The sequence below is a fragment of the Scleropages formosus genome, chromosome 22 (assembly GCF_900964775.1).
Source record: "Scleropages formosus chromosome 22, fSclFor1.1, whole genome shotgun sequence".
Lineage (NCBI taxonomy): Eukaryota > Metazoa > Chordata > Actinopteri > Osteoglossiformes > Osteoglossidae > Scleropages > Scleropages formosus.
The window spans coordinates 3137677-3152265 of NC_041827.1; the positions used below are offsets into that span (position 1 = coordinate 3137677).

The window sequence follows — 14589 nt, forward strand, 5'->3', positions numbered from 1 at the left end:
TTTCTTCAGGTGTTGAAATTGATGTTCTGTATGTGGGTACCTCTACTGCTGTCTTGTCACTCAGCAGTATGAACTTGGTACTGGAGACTCAGAGCTATAGTACTTTTGAAGGGATAAGAAGCTTCCAAAGAGCCTCTCTACAGACAGACCATCACCCCCACCATTATCATCATCATCATCATCATCATCATTGCTATGCTGCTCAGTGCCATGAGTTATAGAATCCATGTCAGACCACTACGGCATCTACCGGCCTCCACCCCGCAGAGGAGTTTGTATTTGCGTCGTGGGGATGGCGGGAGGTAGATGGCGGGCTGGTGAACTAAGGTGATGAATCGGTGTACCTTGCAAGGCCAAAAGGAAGGCAGCGTTATCCATCTTCCCAGCTCAGGATCTGCTTCAGCCTGCCCTCGGGGCTGGTGATAGCAGGTAACAGTGCTGCATTATTGGCTGTGGATGAGAGTGAGGGGGAAGGGGAAACGACTTCAGGCCACCTGCTTTGCGTGTTCCCAGCGGGGGGACGTCTCCTCTCCCATTTCATGCTGCTCTCCCACAAAACTCCAGACAGAGGGGTTGTAATTCTCCTCCAGTTCTGTTCCTGGTTATCATTATCACTATGGCTTACAATTCTCATTTCCGTCTATAGGGTCCAACGAAACTGTGCTACGCTGCACTGTATTGTATTATCGGTGGCTACACAAATTCAATTTCTTCTGCTTAATTACAAGATTAAGGCTTTGTGATAAATGATGGGAGTGTAAAGCCTGCTATTATGCTCGCTTAGAATGGCGTGTCTCAGAGATATTGTACTTTCCTAAAATAAGCGGGGTACATGTAAACCCTGTTAATTAAATGCAGCGGTTTCCTGAGGAATATAAATCAGAGTAATGATTGTTGGTTATCAAACTGGCTGCAGTTTGTCCTTTATTTGTCTTTTTTTTTCCTGAGAGGAGAAACTTTATTTTCACGGACATGTTGGGGGAGTTTCGGTTCCTTTGGGGGCAGTAAAGGATGCGGCATCCGTTTGAACTCAACTTCTGTAACTGAACAAAAACAAAATTTCGATTTTGGGTTTAAAGGGAGTATTTCTCCCCAATTAACAGAACCTTTGGAAATAAGGATTTATTACCAGTGGTTAAAAATAACTGAGGAAAAAAAAAAACACTTATTTGGAGCAGGAGTGGAAAAGGACCAGTTCACAGTACAAGCTTATTTCTGTATGTCTCAACAAACAGAATGTGGCATTAATTAAATAAGAAATGCGCTAAAGGTTTTCGATAGTTTTTTCCATTCCCTTTGATGTAGTAATATGCCCAATACCTGATGAATATCCTTCAGCTCATTTTTTTTTTCCACGAATAACGACATATCGCATTGATTATGAAGGAAATTGATGAAGCCCCAGATACCTCCCCTCTGTGGTTTCCCCGGGAGACGAATGGAACAAAGAGTCTTTCTGGGCTCCAGAATGTCATTTGTCTGCTTCTGTTATGGCAGCCAATGACAGACTCGCTTTTTGTTGGGGACGGGCCTGCCCCATATACTGGCCAAAAACCCCAGGCTCTAAGAAGTCTTCATCACCTTGGACTCCCCTTGGATCTTTAAATCCTGATCCTTTACTTAACACTAGAGTTGAGTTTTCTTAAATGTAAACTGTTTTTGGTGTCTTAGATACATTGATGAATGGTGCTTTTTTTATGGGTACTTGGGCATGTTTTCACTGCCCTCTTAAACTGTTCATACTAAAACAAGTCTGTCTACATTTATTCATTTATCAGACGCTTTTCTCCAAAGCGACGTACATCTCATAAAAAATACAATTTGTTTATTACATTAGCAGGAAGAGACACTTAGATGCAGACATGTGATTCCTAAGTACAGTCAGTTTGTTTCTTTCCACCATATGAACCAATGTTCATCACACCTGTTTTTACCTCTAGGTGCTTGAACACTGATCTTCCTCTGCAAATATTTGAATGAAAAAATCTGCGCAAGATTTCTAGAATTTTTTCTATTCAGTTGCAAAAGCCGAAAGGTTGCTTATGGAAATTGTTACGGTTGTTATACATTTGATTTCAGAATGACCTTGCCTCTTCAAGGTGAACTGTCATTCCAGCTCCCTTTTCTGTGCTGCTTGGTGACATAGGGAACAATAGGTCTGCCTTATGCTGCTGTCAAATGATTTAAGATATGCTTTTCCATTGCTTAGAAAAAAATAATTCATGCACACTAGGACATGCTCTGCTCAGGTAGGGTAACAGTATTACAGGTAGACTTGTGTTACATAATATGTGTGACTTAGTTGCAGCCTCTGCTATATTTAAGGCTAAACTGAAGCAGGGATTGAGTGGTATGCACTGATTCATTGCAGTCTGCCTCCTCTTGCTTTTCCCTTGTGGCTTTTCTGGTGAAAACATCCATGACAGATGCTGTTTGTAAATAAATAAATCTCATAAAGTCACAGCTTTGATAAATGGGTTATTATTTGAATATATGGTCAATATAAAGTGTGGGCTGACAGAATGACATAATCGCTTGCAATGTAAATGTCATGCATTTGTCCTCCAAGATGGATAAGATGGGACAACACAGCAATGCATTTGAATGTGGGAACACTCATAAAATGGTACATCTGGAGGGTAGCTTGTAGCGCCTTCTTGTACTCTGAGGGCTCAGGTGCAAATCACACCTCCAGGTACTTTCCCTGAATTGGTTCAGCAGCCGTTACCCCCCTGTGTAAATGGGTAAATCATTGTAAGACACTTTGGAGAAAGCTGTCATCTAAATAAACAGGTATCTAAATCATCTTATCCAGTATTTTTGCATTGTTGCTTGCTGGTAGTGATGAATGAACTGAAAAGCACTGTTAGAAATGACACATTTTGATGAAGCTACTGAAGAAAGGTAGCTTGGAGAACCTTCAGAAGAATCCTCAATGTGCCTGTTCAAGTGGAGCCTTCGGAGAATCCTGCCCACTTCTTGGCTTTGCTCTGCAGATGTTATCATGATTCACCCCTCCCTCTACTGCCCTCTTCTTCCCCTCCAACCCAGTTCGCTGGTTTTAATCCAAACACAAGCTCTTGGCTTCAGAGGCTTTGATTAGCCTTCAGGTTAGAGGGCTCTCCTTCCCAAAGCCCTCTTGGCGGAGAAACACGGAGCTGCATAAACCCTCATTATCCCCCCTCCTTTCCTCTTAAAGGCTCAAAGCCATAGGGAGTTTCCATCCATCGGCCTCGTGGGTAATGGCACTTGTAGCACAGAACAAAGGCCAGTGCAGGTTCTAGGCTGCTTTTGGACTTTCCTGCAGGAACCAGGCACCAAACATTTATGATTCTGGCTGAAGTCTGGCTATAGAGCTGCATGTTAAATGTCTGAAGCCTTCACGTTCCTGTACTTCTGCTTCAGTTTTGACAATTTCTGGGTTATGTTTCCCTACATCTTTGTCGGAAAATTTATATTTTTCTTTCGCTCCTTGGCAGTTAAATGTCTACCATATAGATTTTTCATGAAAAAAAGAAATTCAAATGTACGTGATTGTGTTTTATTTTTCTATATCGAAATTCTTTGTCAATTGTAAATTCAGTATTTGCTTTTTCTTCTGGGTATGTCAATTCAGACTTTATTCCGTAGATGAACATTTACCCCTTCAGTTCAGATGTTTGGTGAACTTTTCCTTTAAAGCTGTCAAGCGATGGAGAATGAGATGAAGCAGTATAAGGAGTCTTTTGCTGTCTAGCAATGCTGAGCACCAAGCGTTACTCACACTGTCACAGGAAGCAAAGGTAGCTTCAAGCTGGGCTTCAACCCCACCATGGGGGACTACCTGGGGGGGGCAGAAGGTCATCCCGGTGCTCCCCAGCACAGACACCCACACATTAATAAATCCAAAGTTAATGTCCATTCTTGGCATGAGTCACTCGCCAACATCAGTGAGGGTAAAGGTCATGGTTCAAGGTCCTGCCATGAGATGAGTTTGTTCCACCTGTTCTGAATTAGGACAGGGGGACTTGCCCCACAACCCACTTCTATTGGGGATGTAAGGCACATTCCTTCTGTCCTCATCTATCTCAGCTGCATTGAAAAGTGATGTGTTATGGAAGGGGTCACAGTTAAATTAATGAATCTATAGCGCATCACAAAGTGGCAAGCTGGACAACGGTATGCTTGTGATGTATTGTATTCATACTCTTCGAATTACGCTGTTAACCCTTTGCCTCCCGTTTTTTTTTCTGCAGAAACGCTTATGGACTCCACAACAGCCACAGCCGAGCTGGGCTGGACCGTGTATCCCACGTCCGGGGTGAGTGACAGTAGTGTAAGTGTCGACCTCGACGGTCATTTTTTTCATACAATTTTCCAGAGCGCTCGTTCATGTAATGTCACAATCCAGATGTTTCACGCAGGTCAGACTGAGGTGTTCGTAAGCTGTTGATTGTATATAAATGCTATGAATACTCTTTATCGTGTCCTTTCCTTTTTTATTCCATGCTTCTTTGCTGTGCCTATTGTGGGGGGGAACAATGCGCCCAAAACCTTATTCTCCTGTAACTGGATGCCGTTGTGTTAACACTATGGAGCGTGTGATGACTTTAAAAGCAAGCACCTTGCTCAGATGTTTTTAAGACAGGTTGGACTAAACTAATGTGTGCTGGGTCAAAGGCCGCCAAGCTGTTCCCTGCACTGGTGGCCACAGGACTCTTCCAGGGCTTTGGAGGAATCTCGGTTCAGAAACCACATCGCGTAGATCAGCGTTTCAATCCACACATATTTGCGTTGAGGATGAAGAGTCCCACTGCTTGCGTGCTCCTAGGATAATTTTTAGGACTTGGGTTTTTTAGTTTATTCCGGAGAGATTGAGCTGACCTTTGAGAAATGGCTTGTCTAAGCCGAACAGAGCTTGTTAGTGGTTGAAAGTTGAAACACGACTTTTTCCTCGTTGGTTTTTACATGCTGGCTGCTGGTGTCTCTCCTTTGCTCGACGCGTAGCAATTCACTTTATTGTTCCTCTGTGCGTGCTTGTCTGGGATCTGCTTACGTGGATGTGCTTCCATGCCTGGATCCAATTGAACTTCTGTGCTTTGGTTTACCAGCACCTCCCCCCACCCACTCTGGGAGGAGTTCCAAGTCCAATGAATGTGTAACGGTATGGCTGGTAATGTTTTTCGCTACGGGCCACAAAGAAAGCCTGGAGCACGGGTGTCGATGTAGAGGCAGGGTCTCTCAGACATCTAGGAAGCCATAAGCAATAAGGCCATGTGGATCTCACCTAGATGTAAGCCTCACCTAGACCTGAGTACTGGCTCTCTCTCCCCTCTCCCCAAGCCCCAATGCACATCTTCCCCAGGCATGGAATCTGGGCTCCTCACAGGACGGCCAAAAGAGAGGAAAATATTTTGTACCCTAATTTGATGGTGCATTTTAGAAAACCACTCCCTATTTTATTCAATTATTTATGCTTCTGTGGTCTGTATCAGCACTAGTTTTGTTTTAAATTATACTTCTGTGGGGGAAAAGGAAATAAGGAAAGAATGGAGGGGGGGGGGAACTTTCTCAACAGCCCAGTTGTGTAAGTTCAAAGTTGTTCAGAGATAATTTAAGTCGGCATCATTTCTAGAACCCCAGGGCAGCTCTTCTGCTGCTCAGTGATTGGAGCAATCAATACGGAGGAACAAAGAGAACAGATGTCTTCCTTGCCATTGAGCCCAAGCCTGAAGCTCCACTGAACGCGACTCACCGCTTTCTACTCTTCACACCACTCAGGGTGTTGCACACAGTTTGCATCAGTCATCCGACGTCCTCTTTTTACTGACTGTTCTACTAAACTTTGTTTACAGCCCAGTTTTCGTTATGGATATGTGTAGGGAATCCTTTGTTTGGTTTTTTAAATATGGTAAAACTTTTATTAGAGCGATTCTATACGCTATATTGTGCCACACTCTGAACAGAAGTTGGGTTTTATCTGTCAGTCTCCAGTGTTATGTGTCATGCCTCAGCACCATGGACGGTTAAAAGGCTGTATGAAACTTAAGTTTTTTTTTCTCTTTTTTTTTTTTTTTTTTTTTTTTTGAATTCCAGCAGCCCTGCACACTTCCCGTGTATCTGGCAGGGAGAATGAATGTTTTTCCCTTTAGGCAATCACAACTAGGTTTTTCCTGAGGTTTGGCTCGCGAAACAAAAGAATGTAAAATTTTGAAGCCGGTGCGTTGTACTTGCCGATAAAACAGAATAGATTTAAGTTCTAAGACTGTAGATGTATAGATTTTAGGTTAGAGAAGTAACGTTTTGCCTTATAACTATATCTTGGTTAAATTTCAGCAGAAAGAAAATCTGAGCACAAGTAGGAGTTTCGACCATTGTAATGCCGCCCTGCCTGGTTTTCAATAAATGAAGGTTAATAGAAATACACACGAATAACAGCAATTTTAGTGACTAAGGTTAACTGTGTATATTTTTATGGTCACGTTCACACACACTCATGCAAATGTTCCCGCTCTCACTGACACTCATCGGGAAACTGTTTCCATTTTAACTTTGCTTCCCAGGAGTTCCGTCAGGCCCAAGACAAAGTGAACCCCAGAGACCTCACCGCTCATCTCATACAGGAAGCAAAACAGGAGGGCAGTAGTTAAGGCCCGGCATGCACACAAATCATTGCAATAAAAACCTAACAGAGAGACCCGTTACCTACTAACTGGGGTACAGAATATGCCCTGGTGTTTACACCTCTTCTGAAAAATCGCATGGGCCAATTGCAACAGTCACAGCTGTCGTTGCTGGATATATCAAGGCACACATCTTCACCATCAAGTGAGCAACAAGGAGAAACGCGTGCCCCTTATTGTACGCAAGCCGTTCCGTATCTCCGTCTAGATCCGTGCGGACCTTCAAGAGTGAGTTGACACACTGTTTGCCTTGTATTTCCAGCAGCATGACCAGATAAGCATCGGACCTCTCAGCACACAGGCGGCAGGGCTGCAGGGGCATCTGCACAGGCTACGCTCCTGTTAGCAGACCAAGTGTCAGAATTTTCACAGATACGGCTAACATCTGTATTGCGGAGTGAAACAAACTGTATAGGTCTGCTAGCAGCATAAGGGCCTTAATGAAAATCCATCAGATTTTCTCTTGTGATACAATACTGACAATTCTCGTCAATATTATTGCTATGAATTTAGCTGATGCCTTTGTTCGAGGTAGCTTGCATTTATTGTGTATAGGGGTGGCTGGTAAGCGTGGCGGGTATGGTTGCTGTCTTTCAACCCCAAGGTTGCAGGTTCAAATCCTGCTTCCAACTGTAATACCCTTGAGCAAGCTGTTTCTCCTAAATTGTTCCAGTGAAATTACCCATCTGTATAAATAGGTAAATAACTGTGAGTAACATAACATTGTAAGTCACTTTGGAGGAAAGCACAATGTAAATGAATTAATGTGCATTGTCAATTTAGGTGCAGTTGTCTAAGGCAACATAAAACCTTAGATTTATATAATAATCATTTGTTTACCCTAACCATTAGGGTTCTTGCTGTTCCTTTCTTTAAAGCACTACTTACCACAGGGTACCTACCTTGCAGAGGGGCACTGGAACAAGGGAAGGGTTTCATCTTTTGCATTAACGTATCTGAATACCAGTATTTAGCTTTGTACACAACACTACAGTTGACTGCAGTTTTTCACTCACCTATACATCAGAGCAATGCAACACACTCAATCACACACACAGACTAAGGGAAATTTATAGTCACCAATTCACCTGAATCACATTCCTTTTGACTGTGCGAGGAAAGTCACTTCAACACAGTACGAACAAGTAAGTTCCACGCAGATTATGCTGGATTTGATCTTCCGAATGAAGAGTCCATGGGTTACAAGGCCCAAGCACAGCACTTTCCTTCTAGTTTGAAGTCAATGGCTCTAGTCACTAAGCCACCTGCTGGATGTGACTGGTGCCAAGCACAGCTCTAAGGGTGGACCAAAGGACATTCCCGGTCACTGGTATTGGAACTCAGCTGCAGTGTTGTTCACCATTGAATTTTAGAGGTGTTTTTCTTTTCTTTCCAGAGCTTTTACCAGATGGTGCCGGTGACGCGGTTCGCTCCTTTTCCCGGAATCTATCATCAGCAAAGCTCGCGACATCAAATGCTAGGATTCCCCAATGCTTGGGAAGGAATGCCATGGAAACAGATGGCCTGAAAATAAGCATGTCTGGCTATCAACAGGAACGTCTAGCATGTTAAGAACTGCTCCCTTCCGTTTTGAAGTTGTATTTGTATGTGTGGAGGTGTAGTTTTTCATAATGTAGTGTGGTTTCCCTGCAGACCTGAAAGTCCACATGTGACATCTGAGGGAGATTGATAGCTGTAGTTTGTATGGGGAGCTGTTGTTGAAGTTTGAGGGATGTATAGAAAAATGCTCAAGGCTGTTCAATGATGGCTTGACAGGAACCTCATGACTACTTGATCTCCACAATTTCCGTTCATACAGAGGAACCTTAAAGGTGTTGGACTTGTTGACATGGAGCTGGACCAGGGTCAGGGCATCAATGAACAGTCAAGTTGCATATCCTCTGGTGTTGTGGCTGAGGACCCTAAATGTGAGAACCTGGCTGTGATCTCCCAACAACCCCCTTTCCTGGGCTCTCTGCCCTCTGCCACTTGGTACTTTGTCTGGCCATAGTTTATCTCCTGTCTTCCCGGGACAAATGTGGCTAGTCTTGACAGATTTCCAAGTGCTACAAATTGGACAACCTGACCCCTGAGGCCCTCCAGAGTTTCCCTGGCATGCGCATTATTTATTTACGTGGACCAGTAGCAAAGTGCTTCTTGCCAAGTCCTCTGATGGCTGACAAACCAAGACAGGATGTGACAAGATCACTTAGGAGTCATGTTTGGTGCTTGACTGCCATGACCTGGGAAAGGAGAAAGCTTTAAAACTCTTCAATCTACGATTGGTTTGACCACTGGACCCAACGTCAAAGATAAGATTTTGATTTGGAAAAGGTTTAAAGTTGTCTGTGGTTCAACACATTTCAGCGGGGAAATTTTTTTGTTTAATAATATGGCAACTCTACATTTGAATCAGACTGGCCAACGTCTCATGACAAATAATAGATCAGGTGGTTGTGTGTGTTCCGTGTGTGATGGTTTTGTTACGTTGCTGAACTTTAGTCATGGTCACCTGATCTTCTGAATACTTGGCACTCTTTCTACAGGGCTCAAAAAGGAATTTGTCACACCACAGTAATTACACTCACCATCGAGAGATGTAATCTTGCCTTATAATTCATGCATCAACTTTATGACTCAAAGGAAAGAAAACATATCCCATTAATAGCACACACGAGTGACATTAAATAAACCAACAGTATTTTGATACGCAGACGTGATATGAATGTAATAATTGAAATGGACATGGAAAACTGTGGCCTTGGCTGTATAAATAGACCGTTATGAAATGAAAACAGTCGAGTTCAGCTCAATTCAAAAGGGCAGCCATCAGACGTGTCGAGCCAGCTTCCATTCCACCTACATGAACTGCAGATGCACTCTTGGTTTGGCGTTTTTTGTTTTGGTAACTACCTCTTTAATTTCAGTGTCACTTGAACGCTGTGTCTGCCACTTCCAGAAAATAATCCTAATGCATCATTACAACTTGTCCAGTACACCCCAGATGCATCCCTTCTACATCCCTATGACACTGACACAGCACTGTGGTGATCTCTGAAATGAATTCTCCACTAAGTCTTCTGCTGATGATTCCCATTGCCTGACTTAATGGATTCTGGGAGGGGAAAGTGGGCTCAGGAGAGTCATGGGCCTCATCAATATTTCAGTCTTTCCAACTGGGAACAAGGGAAGTAGGACCTCTACTCCCACCAATGTTCCATCATGAAGGAATAGGGGACAAGATCGAGTGCTTTACAGCCCACAATGTGGGGTGTCTGGGCTTATTGTGTTTTGTGCGCGACTCTATGAAACATATGCCCCCCTCCAGCCCATTTGGGAGAGTGCCGTTGGTGACCCTTGGTCACAGGAACATTGTTGGGGCGACACCCTGGTGGCATTTGAGCTCAGAGGGTAGCTCAGACAAGACCCATTGTGTTCACAGTACACTCATCCCATGAGATGTTGTGGTTACCGGATGGTATAACTTTAATTAGTTCTTAGATTCTTAGTGATGCTCAGAAAGGTTGCTCTGTTTTAGTGCTTTCTGGAAAAATCCATGACAATAACCAGAAATTGTAACGCTCAGAGCATTTGTGAAAATCTGCAGAAGATGCAGAAGAAAAGAGCCAACGCTCATGTTCTCCATCTTGCCAGCCTGCTGAGATCCCAAAACTTCAAAAGTCTGAGTAGTTCTTCTACACTGGGCTTAAGTTAACACAACTGTAATTTCCAGTCTGTCACTCTTTTTATGTAAAAACCATTGTGGTTATAAAGGGGAGGAAAAAAAAAGATTAATGAGGAACAGAAGGTGTGTGTTGTAATTCTCAGCCTCACCGCATAGGCCTTAATCCCTTTAGCCCCGCCACCCACCACCTCCATACCTTAAAACACATGACCACTCCGTGGCCGTGCTCTGGCACAGAGCGAGGGAAGGGAAGAAAAACTGTGAAAATGAAGACGTTTCTTCTAATTTCACACTCGGCGCCTGATCGTTGGCCCTTCATTATGCTCCATTTGGTTCCCTTGGCTGCATCTGACAAGAGTGGCAGGAGAGCTGTGGCAAGACAAAGAGGGGCCCACTATCAAAAGAGGTTTGTTTGGCATTTTACCACCCCCCCTTTTTCACTCTGGCGCTCTCATATGCCACTTCTGTCCATTGTTGATTTGATTGGTCAGAACAGTTAGGGCAAAAACAGGGGGATGTTATACCCTTTTGAGCACCCCCCTCCGCCATCATGTTACTGAAAAGATCATTCTTCCTTGGGGTGAGGTGATGAAGGTCAATGGCCACTTATTGTCCTGGACAAGTTTGGCATGAGTACAAGGTCCAAAGTGAACTAAATTGAAACCTGTTACTTCGTGAATTAACTGGGACTCATTCTCTCTAAGTGTGGTACAGAACACGGTAAAGGTAGATATTGATACAGTTCTCGAAAATATCGCTTTGTGGTGTCTTTATTGTATGATCTCCCCAAGCTGAAAGCTTCTTAATGTTTTGTTAGGTACTTTTATTTGTGTCATAATCTCAGAGAGGGTTTTGTGATATAACTGGGGAATTGAATAGGTGACTTTTTTTATTTATTTATTTTTTTTACCCCCCCTGCAAGGCCACGTTACGTTCACACCCCCGCACACATTGATAGGAAGTAAATATTTTACGTTTAAGTGCTGCTGCTAATGAGTTTTACCTATTCTGAATAATTCATGGCTTTGTGCGGGAAATAATTGGGACACGGGAATGAGGAACAAAAGCACAGAAAAAGGCGGCTCTAATTAGAACAGGGAAATTTTTATAAAAGTGAGGTCTTAAACTTGGGGGTTGACCTTCCTCCTCTCCTGTCAAAATCCTCATTAAGCTGTGACTAATTTGGGGAATTATGTCAGCTGTTAAGTGAGGAGTGAAGAGGGGCCCAAGGGGGTTTAAGGGCGGGGGCATGGCGTGGACTTAGAGGTACGTAACGCCTTGTTACAAGGTGGTCCAAGAGCAGAGATGGTGGAAGGAAAGGATGCTGTGCGTTGGTGAGGGTAAAGGGTATACTTTCTTCCATAGCTTCGACACCTTCCCTGCTGGAACCAGCTCGAAAAGGTGGCTCAGGTGACTGCTGCAACTGGCTCTGATGTCTTGCCCTTCCAGCTCTAGAACCTTCCATGTATGCCTATCTAATCCATGTGAAGTGAAGTGTCTCCACCTTCCACATGTTTCAGTGCCTGAGCTTCAAGAGTGAGCAGTCTTTCCTTGAGACCAGACCAAACCTATTGAGATGTTGAAATAAATAACAAGTGAAATAAAACGGGTGTCGTACGCATTGTGGTTTTCGGCCGCCGGAGATTGTTTGATTTATATGACGCTAACTGCGCTAACAATGTCACTACCCTTATAAAATTGCTTTATCGAATTTCCCTCTTGTTAGAATTACAGAAAGAATTTTGTTTTCTCTAACAACTGAGATGTTTTGTACTTGATTTATCCCAGAAGGCTTGATTCTTTAAACTGGTCTTCTTAATTGTGTTTACAGAGATTGTGTAGTTTACAGCATGGGCTCTAGACCCGGGGCTGAGAACCACGCCACTAGTTCCCAGATCTGGCAAATTTTCTTGTTTTCCAAAAAATTCCGAGTTCTTGGAGCACACAACACGCTGCTTGAACTAGGCATAATAACCTGCGCACATCCGTGATTAGTAGGTTGAGGTGAGCCCACACTTGGCCTGGAAGATGGACTGCAGTCTACTAGAGTAGTTTGGGGAAGTGTTAAGAAAAGTTTTGTAACTCCATTGTTTAGTAGCTACTGTGTCTAAATTAACTGAAATAGTATATTTGATGCAGCATGGTGGCACAGCAGGTAGTGTTAGTACCTCAAACCTCCTGGGCTGTGGAGCTGGATGTTGGTTTGAATGAGCTTTTTCCCTGTGAAGTTTGCAGTTACATGAGGAGATCATGGAAAAAAAATGGTTGCAAGTGAACTGGTCACTCTAAATTGCCCTTAGGATATGTGTGTGGGAGTGAATGAATGTTTGATTACTCAGCGATGGACTGGCATTCCGTCTAGGGTGTGCCCCAATTCGGGCCCTATGTTTTTGGAGTAGGCTCCAGACCACCATGACCTGGCACTGGACAAGTGGTTATGGATGATGAATGGCTGTGTAATGCACACGCTTTTCTTTCAGGAAAACAGTCAAAGTCCAACAGCTCCTGAGAGACAATACTTTGTTTTAGTTGCTACAGTAAGCTTGTTTTGCTAGATATCTGAGGATTATAAATGTATTATTGTTCTCCTTATCAATTGGTGGTAGTAATTTTTGCAAATGGGAGAGGAGAGTTTTTAAAAAGTAAAAAACAGGGATTTCCTCCAAAACTACTTACACTATTAAGCTACTTGTCTTTTACCTGTTATTGCACCTGGATAATACTGATGGAGCGTTTTACATTTATCTGACACTTTTCTCCAAAGCAGCTTTCAGTGTTAAGGTTACAGTTATTACATGCTTACAATCATTTACTCATTTATACAACTGGGTAATTTTACTGGAGCAATTTAGGGTAAGTACCTCGCTCAAGGGTACTACAGTTGGAGCTGAGGATCAAAGCTGCAACCTTTGGATGCAAAGGCAGTAACTCTAACCATTACACTACCAGCTGTCCTTGACGGCTTTAGCGTCAGTATCTTGCTCAAGATCACTACTGGTGAAGGTGGGAATTGAACCAACAGTCTTTAGGTCCAATGGTAGCAACGCTAACCATTGCACTTCCAGCTGCCCATGTTCGGTGTTGGATGCGGTCGATATGTCACTGAAAGTCTTTGTCTGTGTGTTTTATCTGGCAGTGGGAGGAAGTGAGCGGCTACGATGAGAACATGAATACCATCCGTACCTACCAGGTGTGCAACGTCTTCGAAAGCAACCAGAACAACTGGGTGCGCACTAAGTACATCCATCGACGCGGAGCCCAGCGCATCCACGTGGAGATGAAATTCTCAGTTCGAGACTGCAGTAGCATCCCAAACGTGCCGGGCTCCTGCAAGGAGACCTTTAACTTGTACTACTACGAGTCCGACTCAGATGTGGCTACCAAGACCTTCCCGGCCTGGATGGAGACCCCCTGGGTCAAAGTGGACACCATCGCTGCCGATGAGAGCTTCTCACAGGTGGACCTGGGTGGCCGGGTGATGAAGATTAACACAGAGGTGCGCAGCTTTGGCCCCGTTTCCCGCCAGGGCTTCTACCTGGCCTTTCAAGACTATGGTGGCTGCATGTCACTCATCGCCGTGCGCGTCTTCTACCGCAAGTGCCCACGCGTGGTGCGCAATGGTGCCATCTTTCAGGAGACTCTTTCGGGAGCAGACGCCACCTCCCTGGTGATGGCGTGGGGGGCATGTGTGCCCAATGCTGAGGAGGTGGATGTGCCCATCAAGCTGTATTGCAACGGCGACGGTGATTGGATGGTGCCCATTGGTCGCTGCAGGTGCAAATCGGGCTATGAGGCTGCAGAGAATGGCACCGTCTGCAGAGGTAAGCATCATGGCTACTTTCCCTTCGGCTCTCTGTTTCCCGCCAGACTGCTCTCATCTGGACAATAATATCTCATATGCTCTTGATCTCATGTGACCACTGGTATGTCATGATGTTGGTCTCTTGCAATCAATGATACGACATACACTATTGGTCTCCTGTGATCAATTATACCTCATATGCAATTGGCCTCGTCTGACCAGCGGTTCCCCATATGCTGCTAGTATCCCATGACCATCTTTGTCTCTCGTGCTAAAGACCCATCTGCTTCACCGTGCTGTGATGTTCCTTGACAGAGGCTGTTATCCTAAAAATACAGTCAAATTCATTATCAAGGCATAGCTAGACCTCATACAGCAGCATTATCCCTCTGTGTGGTTTTGCTTTACCTGTATAAGTTTCCAAAGGTGGTCCTGTGATG

General features: G+C 44.0%; 1 protein-coding gene across 1 annotated transcript in view; it reads left to right on the forward strand.

Annotated features, from left to right (window-relative positions):
* The window catches only part of ephb2b (eph receptor B2b), a 144674-nt gene that overhangs the window by 58546 nt on the left and 71539 nt on the right, over positions 1-14589 (forward strand). Inside the window, exons 2-3 of the mRNA XM_018725794.2 lie at positions 4236-4300; positions 13484-14168. Coding sequence (XP_018581310.1) covers positions 4236-4300; positions 13484-14168 — 750 coding nt within the window. The remainder of the gene's footprint in view (positions 1-4235; positions 4301-13483; positions 14169-14589) is intronic.